The 9741-nt window shown below is 48.6% G+C and overlaps 1 protein-coding gene across 5 annotated transcripts in view; it reads left to right on the top strand.

The window, feature by feature from the left end:
• TADA2A (transcriptional adaptor 2A) overlaps positions 1–5585 on the top strand; it is a 49247-nt gene extending 43662 nt beyond the window's left edge. For 2 of the 5 annotated variants that reach the window (XM_015426764.1, XM_015426763.1), the window contains exons 14-17: positions 50–93; positions 858–929; positions 2653–2726; positions 4759–5585. In XM_015426764.1, coding sequence (XP_015282250.1) covers positions 50–93; positions 858–929; positions 2653–2726; positions 4759–4944 — 376 coding nt within the window. In that variant the 3' untranslated portion in view covers positions 4945–5585. The remainder of the gene's footprint in view (positions 1–49; positions 94–857; positions 930–2652; positions 2727–4758) is intronic. The other 3 variants (XM_015426767.1, XM_015426766.1, XM_015426765.1) reach the window with 2 other exon arrangements.
• Positions 5586–9741: the final 4156 nt, after the last annotated feature.

Raw genomic sequence — 9741 nt, 5'->3', positions numbered from 1 at the left:
TCTTGTGTTACATGAGACTAATTTATAATTTAAAATTTTTCATTTCCAGTGATTCTGGCCTGAATCCCACCATGCCAGTTACGTCAAATTCAGGTAAATGTTTTGCTGAGGATCTTTCTGCAGTCATGAGCCAGGTCTCCATTCATTGGGTTATTTGTTCTTAGAAATGAGAAAATAGCACCTGGTCTCTTAACAGTAAATGTATTAGCCCATGAAGAATGTGGCCCTGAAACACTATTGCGTCCTCTGATCAACCCACCAGAGCCCCCTCTTTGCAAAGATGCTGGAAAGCCAAGAATCCAATGCCCGTCAGCCTTGCACTGAGGAATCCTTTGCAGCTTACATTACCACAAGCTACAAGCAGAGACTAGAAACCTGGAATTTGCAACAGAAGGGCAGCATAGCAGAGCTGCAGAGGCAGCAGCAAAACACACACACACACACACACACACTCAGGATTGCCGAACCATTTGACCTGGGATGAAAGCTCCCTCGCTTCAGACACAGTGCTGAACAAAGGCTACTTCATACAGCTGCCAGGCACTTGCTGCCAGGCGTATGGGAGGCAGAGAGCTACAGCTCAGCTCCCAGAAGCACAGACGTTTCCAGCGTATTCCTCTGAGCATTCACCTATGACCGGATTGTTTTGCATATCCCTGGGGCCCATTGGGCTGTCTTTCCGGCCAAAACCGGTGGCCCAAATACAGTCCTTGGTAGCCACTGTGCAATCAGTTAATGTTAGTTAATGTTCATTAGGAAATGTTGCTTGTGGGTCTTCAAGGTGAAAGGGAAAGGGAAGCTGCTGAAAAATGGGTGATATCTGTTTTTTTTTAAAAACAACATTTCTCTCCTGACAGTTTGTTGTCTCATAGGGCTGTTACCTATTACTCAGTTGCATATTTCCACCGATGACACCTCACAGCCTGAGCGTGAGTAATATGGCAGCACTTCTGTTCTGTGACGTGCAGCTTGCTCGGCAGCCCAGCTCCCTGTGGGAGTGTGACGCAAGCAAGACAGCTGACCTTCACGGCTCTTTCAGTGTCACAAAAATGCCCCCGTTAGTCTGTCACAACAGCGTGTGGTTCAGCCCATCGCCCAGCTGCGTGCTCCGGGTTCAGGTTCCTGGCTTTTCTTGGCCTTGGGTTGCAGTCTGAAGTGTGTTTACCAAGAAGTCTGTGCACTTGAGCTCAACAGCACTGACTTCTGAATAAACCTATTTCTTTGGATTTTTCTCCTCAAGCCCTGGAGGTTGAGTAGGTTAGCTATAAAATGTTAATCCTCACAACCAAGTTTAGTGGTGATTCTCTCACCACATCCCCATTCCTAGCCTCCCCCCCCCCATCTAATTCCTCCCCCCTTAAAACTCAGTTGCTTCAAGAGCCCTCTGTCTGGTCACACTACAGGGACAGCACAGCAGAGCCGCAATCTCACAGGACAATGCTTTCAGTGCTTGGCGGGGCGGGGGGGGGGAGGCCCATTCTCAGTGGTAGAGTATATGCTTTGCCAGTGTCTCTGGTTTGTTCCTGACAGCATCTCCAGTTAAAGGTTCTCAGGGAGCAGTCATTTGAGAGACACCTGTCAGTGCCTAAAACCTCAAAGAGCCACTGCTTGTCAGAGTAGGCAGCGCTGGGCTTGATGGACCAGTGGCTGAAGTCAGTAGCTTCATACATAGCTTTGCAGTGTTCCACTTCTGTCCCTCTGACTACCTTGGGAACAATGCCAGTGTTTCCATCTTTCAGGCGGCCGCCTGGTGGATGGGGAAGCAGGGCATAGGACTAGACTGAATGGGGTATTAAGGAAGGGGACAGAAACTTTCTGGGGTATGGTACTTGATTGGGGGAACGCTTGCCAAGACACCGATGCCACGCTCCCACAGGTGACTTTTCTGTTCCAGTGCTACGATATTCTTCCTGAATCTTCCACAGATTCCTCCGCGCGCATGCACGCACACACACACACACAAAAAGTGCCATTTCATTTTTGTTTTTTGCTCAAATCTATTCAATTTATACTTGTCAGTTTTTGTTCAGTTTCCATATAGCTCAGGATTTTTTTTTAACTTGGACAAGGTGTATCCCCCTACAGCTCCTTTCTGAAGAACACATACCAGTTTTTGGCTTTGCCACATTTGTCCACTTGTAGGGTCTGCATTGCTAATGTTTTTGCACTCTTCGAATGAGCTCTTCAGTACCACAGGTCTTTGTCCAAAAAATAAACATAAACTTTGAGAATCACTGATCAACTGTCTGTACCATATTAAGCTACTGTCATTTCCTTGAACACGTTAGTCCTCAGTGTGACAGGCAGTGAACTCTTTTCTACTCCAACATTTGGAGAGCAGTGTAAACCGACTCAGTATAAACTAGCTGAGACAGCAGTGGATCGGGATCAGGTTGCCTCTGAATTCCCAAAAAGCAGTGGGGTGAGAAGAATTCTTTCCCCTCACAGGCCTTCCCCTCCCCCTGAGACTGCTTTGTAGTCCTTGATAGGAGGAGCCGGGCCAGCCAGGGGAGAGTCCGTTGTCCAGACTTGCTTTATAGCAATTTGGAATGATCCAAGGTGGGAGTCCTGCTTCATCATATCTGACCTCAGAGTCAGAGCTACCACATCTGTTCCGGGGGTTGCCCTTACCTTGCTGTTATCTCCCCACAGGTAGGAGGAATGCCCCTCCGCTGAACCTTACTGGCCTCCCAGGCACAGAGAAACTGAATGAGAAGGAGAAAGAGGTAAGCAGAAAATGGAACACAACAGCCTTTAAATGGCTTTTGGCCCTCCAATGACAGAACGGGGCTGATTCCAAAATCATCCCAAGCACAACTGTTCAGCATTGTCCCTACAAGTGGCTTTGGCTGACGTCCACTTGGATTTATCATAGTGCAAGAACACAGTGCAAAATCTTGCAAGCATTCCTTCCCGCAGCAGAGGATTTGTCCTCATTCCTGTTTTTAATGGTTTCCATCCTTATCGTTTCAAAGACAGACTCACACCATAGCTCGTAGACTACCTGGGGATTCACCCTGACCCACGGCTAGGAGGACATTTGTATGCACCCACATGAAGCCTATATTTATGTGTGACTAGAACAGCCTCCAGGAATGCCGGCTTCCAGACACACTTGCTCAAAGAACTCACACTGGCCCAGCCATTTATTTATAGGGAAATAAAGGTTAATATGTATGAACGTGGACCTGTGTGCGTGTGAGACGGCCGTGCGAGAAAGGGGGTGTTGAGGAAGTGGTGTTCATTGTGCTGAAGGTAAAGGATCTGGATTAATCTCTGGCAAAGAGAGCAGTGCCCCTCTCTGTTTCAGAGGAGTGGTGGTGAGAAGTACCAACAAGTCACAGCTGATTTATGCTGACCCTGTAGGGTTTTCAAGGCAAGAGACTTTCTGAGGTGGTTTGCCTGCCTCTGCGTCTTGTATGCCTTGGAGGGCTTCCATCCAAATGCTAGCCAGGGCCAACCCGGGAATACCAGAAGATTTTAACGAGACCATTTGATACCCTGGGTGTCTTTTGGGCTGCCCCCTCTCTCTCCAGTCATAATAGCAGGCCAGCTTTGTTCTTCAGCTCTTAAGACAGATCACCAGGTAACCACTAATTCGGTGCTTCTGGCACTTTCCAGTGTTGTAGGTGAACGTTCTTGTCTGCAGTGCTTATTTTCCTTAAATCTTATATCTTCGTTGTTTCGCTCCTGTTGGGTTTCGGGGTAGGGGTGTGTGTGTTTTTTGGTCAAAGTGTTTTCTTTAATAAAAGAGGGGGGAAATAGGCAGTTGGTGTCTCCAGTGGGGTCATTACAGCAGAAGGAACTTCAGAGGAGATCAAGATGTTGGGGAGCAGCTGGTGCAATTACTGGCTTACCAAACTGAACCTGAGACCTTTTCAGAAGTGCTGTTTCAGTCTCCAGAGGGGGGTGGGGGGAGCTGCCTTGTAATAAAACCTCCCAGTTCTTGAGAACCCAGTGTCTGCATAGCCTCCTAAGCATACCAACCCTGCTGTCTCGCACCAGATAGAGGGAAGGGCCAGTTTAAGAACATAAGAGACGCCAATGTTGGATCAGGCCAAAGGCCCATCCAGTCCAACACTCTGTGTCACACAGTGGCCAGAAATACCAGTGCCATCAGGAGGTCCAGCAGTGGGGCCAGGACATTAGAAGCCCTCCCACTGTTGACCCCCCCCAAGCACCAAGAAGACAGAGCATCACTTGCCCCAGAGCCCCTAGCTATACCTTGTGGCTAATAGCCACTGATGGACCTCTGCTCCATATGCTTATCTAATTCCCTTTTGAAGCCGTCCATGCTTGTAGCCGCCACCACTTCCTGTGGCAGTGAATTCCATGTGTTAATCACTCTTTGGGTGAAGAAGTACTTCCTTTTATCCGTTCTAACCCGACCGCTCTGCAGTTTCATGGAGTGCCCACGAGTTCTTGTATTGTGAGAAAGGGAGAAAAGTACCTCTTTCTTTACCTGCTCTTTCCCATGCATAGGGTGGTAGGGTGAGGAAGCGACCAGCCTTCATCTGACTGTAGGGGCTTAAGAGACAGCTGGCCATGTGGGCTTCTCTCCATGATGCCGAATCAGTGGTTGCCTGGCTATATTTGCTAGCCCTGTTAAGAAACAAGCTCTTCTTTTCCCTCTCCTGGCAGACCCAGCAGAGATTTGGAGGACTGGATTGTGTTTCTCTCCCATCGCCGGGGGGGGGTGGGATGGTGGGAGGGGGGCCATGTGGTGAGCTGTGAATGACCTTTGGCTTTCTTTCCCAGCTCTGTCAGGTGGTCCGGTTGGTCCCTGGAGCCTACTTAGAATATAAAGCCGCCTTGGTCAACGAGTGTCACAAGCAAGGCGGCCTGAGGTTGGCCCAGGCAAGGGCCCTCATCAAGATCGATGTGAACAAAACCAGAAAGATCTACGACTTCCTGATCAGAGAAGGCTACATCACCAAAGCCTAAAAGGGAAGCTGTTCTCCTTGGGACATTCGCTGTGTTATCAGAGACTGTGTTTCTTTTTTAAATGGTTGTCTCAGAAGGGCAAAGAGCTCTCTATGAAAAACTGGCTTCTCAAAACATTTTCTCTCTTCACTCCGCCCTAGAAAAGTTTGTCATGCATTATATCGCCGCAAACTGTCAGAAGGAGTTGTGGGGATGCATAAGCTGTCATTAAATATGAGTGGGCATTAGTTTCTCACACCTCTTGTAACCATAATAGAGGGAATGGTGGAGGATTTTTGCTCAGTGCTGCTAATGGCATAAGTACAGAAGTTCAGCCCTTGAACACATTTCCTGCCCACCCTTTGTGCGGGTGAAGCAGCAGCACTGCCATTTCTCCTTCCAGCTCTCAGGCTCGTGAATTAAAAATCTGTTTGGTTCAGGAGGCTCAGTGCGTGCTCGAGGAGCTGAAAACAACATGTTATGTTCAAATTCCAGCCATTCTAAAATTACACTGTTTAAAAAGGGAGGAGAGAGAATGCCTATTTAGAAAGATATTTTGGAAGCTAACAAGGACTGTTCATCTTCTGGTTTCAAAATATTTATTTTATTTTATTGAATTTCTAGCCCTCCATCCCCTGCATGCAAGGCTCCGGGCAGGTCACAACCGTATAATAAATTACAGTAAAATAATCAAACATAATATTGATCATTTTAAAATACAATTATAACATCATTTATGGTGCCGGATAATACACTACTCCTGAGTCCATTCCACATATGTGCATAACAGATGGTAACCAGTGTTACCGGAGGGGGTAGATGAGTAAAAGCCAAATAGAATGGAAAGGTGCCGGGGGAAGCCAGTACTGGTAGAACTCCACTGCCTCAATCGCAGGCCTGGCAGAACATCTGCGTTTGGCAGACCTTGCAAAAACTGTAGTAAGTCCCGCAGTGCCTGGATCTCTCTTGGGAGAGTGTTCCACCAGGCGGGTGCCAAGCTGAAAAGGCTCTGGCGCTGGTTGAGGCTAAAGTGGACCACCTCTGAGCTGGGAACCACCAGCAGATATTGATCCATTGAATGTGACGCTCTTTGAGAGACGGTCCTGAAAATAAGTTGGTCCCAGACCACATAGGGCTTTGAAGGTTAAAACCGGAACCTTTAACTTATTCGGAATTTGACTGGGAGCCAGTGCAGCTGGCATAGCATGGGTCGTATATGAGCTCTTAATGGTGTTCCTGTGAGAACTCTGCACTGAGAAATACCTAACTTTCATGTGCCAAGATTTTGCAAGTATGCTTGTTATGTAAGAAGTGGCTTCATCTGCGGACAATATTTAGCACGTTAAATATTAAGTTCAGAATTTGGGATATTTGGGACTTGTGAAGGTGTTTTCTCCTCTCCCAGATATTGCATTTCTTAATGATGCCATGCACCACTTCACTGCCCTGAACATGTTTCCTAAACACTGCATGCATGATGCCATGAAGGAACGTGAGTGCAACATTAAGAGAGTCAGCAACAACCTGTCAAAACAGTGGTTACAGAGAAAAAGGCCTCATGAGTCACAGAGAGAACATCAGCGGATACTACTCTGTCACCAGCTCAGCATCAGCGCTCTGGCATGAGCCAACAACACCATGCATTCTGCACAGAATTCCTTCCAGTCTACTATTGTGTAAACAGGCAAGGAGGCACCAGCCTCTTCCATACCAGCTCATCCTCATCAGATTTCCACATGCCTTTGAAGAGCAAAAGAAAAGCCAGCTCCAACTCTTAACCCCACCCCTAGAGTAAGAAATCACAAAGGGAGAGAGCCGGTGTGGGGGTGCAGTATCCAAAGGCATTTTGAACGATGGATTGCAGGCACTTTCATCTCAAGCCGTGTAGGAAGGCAGCATTTGACAGCAAGTTCTGAAATTAGACTTCTGCTTTGGCTGGAAGTCAAACACTGGGTTTTCAAGGCTCAAAACTGAGCCTGTGTCGGTGCAAGTGTCCCAAGGTACAAAGGAATGTCCTTGATGGGACATGTTCACATTGTCCCTATTTAATTATCCAGAACTTCAGCCAGAAAATGGGAAACAGCTTGGTGTGTGCTTTTCTGTCTGGTCCCTCTTAAGAAGAAGAAGAAGAGAAGAGATTGGATTTATACCCCGCCCTTCACTTGGAGTCTCAGAGCGGCTTACAAACTCCTTTCCCTTCCCCTCCCCACAACAGACACCCTGTGAGGTGGGGGGGGCTGAGAGAGCGCTTGACACAAACTGCTCTTTTTCAAGGACAGCTATGCCAGAGCTTGTGACTGACCCAAGGTCACATCAGCAGGTGCAAGTGGAGGAGTGGGGAATCAAACCCGGCTCTCCCAGATTAGAGTCCACGCTCTTAACCACTACACCAAACTGGCTCTCTGCTTCACTAAAGGAGCCTCCTTTATCCCTGCAACAACCAAGGTCTTCCAAAGAAAGGTCTCCCAGTTCTCATCTCCTTATAAAGAAAGGCACTTACTGGAAGCGGTACAATTCAAGTTCCTATAATCGATCCTTGGAGTCCCACGATGTGTCCTGAATGCCCTTCTTAGATTAGAGACTGGAATGATCCCCTTGGATATGTGGATATGCACATCTAACTATTGGCTAAAACTCATCTTCAATCTGGTGGCTTTAGCATCCTTGATCTTTGCCAATAGCCACTGTTCAACCTGGCACAGAGCAATTGAGGGGAAACTCCAGGAGCATGGCCTCTCCCCCCAAGTCTTACTGCGTCTTTGGTAGGGATGCTCATGAAAAAAAATCAGCTTCTTTTGGATTTGGGTCCATTGGACCTGAAAAATATCGGTATTTCCTGATATTCCCAGATCCCAATATCAGTATGATATTGGGGTTCAGGTAAATAATCAGAAACCCAAATTTATTTGGCATTTAAAAACGCCTCCCCTTCCCTCCCTGAGAATGCAAATTCCTGAGTCGCAATGCGACTCAGGGACGGAAGTGGAGGCATTTAAAAATGCCTTCCCTTCACTCGCAGAGTCACGCCGCCTTGGAAGCATGCCTCCACAAGTGAAATGAATGCCTTCTCCAAGCTGCACCACTGACCAAATCTTAAATATAACTTGTCAGAGGTAGGGGTGAGCAAAAAAACACAAAACGGTAAAATTCAGATTTGGATTAGACCCGAATTTTTTCGGGATTCCTGAAAAAAACCCAAATATCTATACCGGTAAAGCATAGATATCCGAAAAGTTTTGGGATTCCCGAAAAATTTGGGTCCATTATATCCAATGGGGCCATTGAAGTCAATGGCAAAAATCCTCTGGAAAGTTCGCAGGGAGCTGGGGGGGGGAGGGGGTTGGGGCTCCAAATTTGGACCGTGGCTGCTCCAGCCTCTCCCCCAAAGACCCCCAAAGTTTTGAGAAAATTGGTCCAGGGGGTCCAATTCCAGGGGCATCCAAAGAGGGTGCCCCCAGATCAGCTTGCTGCCTATTGCTGGTTTGCCGCTGAACTTCGGCGGCAATTTGGCTATATCCTATGGGCCATTTGGCACATAGGTTATATTCTGGGGGCTGGAGGAGAGGGGGTTTGCTGGAACCTCTCCCCAAGATACCCACCAAGTGTCAAGAAGATTGGACGAGGGGGTCCAATTCTACGGCCCCCCAAACAGGTTGCCCCCATCCCTCCATTGTTCTCTATGGTGGGAAAAAAGTTACCTTTTCCCCACCATAGAGAGAACAATGGAGGGATGGGCAGCACCTGTTTGGGGGAGCATGTTTGCATTGCCAGCCAGGCCCAGCACTGCAGCAGAACCATAGCGATCTGCCCCCCCCCCACAACCTGTGCTAAGGTGCCAGTCAGTGCCCAAAATCCAAAAACCAACAGAACTTGGTTCAAACCAGAGAATCTCTGCAGCAGCAGCATACATAGACTGAGGGAGCATGTTTGTGCATTGCCAATGCCAGCCAGGTCCAGCAGCAGAACCAGAGAATCTGCCCCCCCACAACCTGTGCCAATGTGCCAGGCAGTGCCCAAAACCCCAACCAACAGAACTTAGTTCAAACCAGAGAATCTCTCTGCAGCAGCTGCCTACGTAGACTAAGGGAGCATGTTTGCATTGCCAGCCAGGCCCAGCAGCAGAACCAGAGCATTCTGCCCCCCCACAACCTGTGTCAATGTACCAGGCAGTGCCCAAACCCCCAAAACCAACAGAACCAGACAACCTCTCTCTCTGCAGCAGCAGCAGCCTACATAGGGAGCATATTTGCATTGCCAGCCAGGCCCAGCAGCAGAACCAGAGCAATCTGCCCCTCACAACCTGTGCCAATGTGCCAGGCAGTGCCCAAAACCAACAGAACCAGACAATCTCTCTCTCTGCAGCAACAGCAGCCTACATAGGGAGCATTTGCATTGCCAGCCAGGCCCAGCAGCTCACCCACCCCCCCCCCCCCCCCCCGCAACAACCTGTGCCAGTCACTGCCCAAACCCAACTGGACTCAGGTCAAACCAGAGAATTTCTGCAGCATATAAACTGAAGGGGAGCAGGCAGGACCTGTGCAAGTGAGCAATCAGCTAGGGGTGTGCGATTCCCCACTCATCACATTAAGAGAGGCAAAGGGAGGCCAGAGGAACCCAAATGGCCCCAAATCAGAGTGGTTGCCAACTCCCCAGGGGGCACTCAAAGATTGAGATACCCACTTTCCCGGATTGGGGAATCATCCAGACGGGTCTCACTGTCCCTCTAGGAAGGCGGTGTGAATCCAGTGAGTGGTGGCAGCAACTAAGGAAGGAAAATAGCCCCACCCCCACCAGACAGGGGCAGGCGAAAACATCCCG

Source organism: Gekko japonicus, unplaced genomic scaffold (genome assembly GCF_001447785.1).
Source record: "Gekko japonicus isolate JY-2015 unplaced genomic scaffold, Gekko_japonicus_V1.1 scaffold4522, whole genome shotgun sequence".
NCBI classification, from domain to species: Eukaryota; Metazoa; Chordata; class Lepidosauria; order Squamata; family Gekkonidae; genus Gekko; species Gekko japonicus.
Note: the sequence above shows the minus strand (reverse complement) of the source record. Positions and strands in the feature narration are given on the sequence as shown.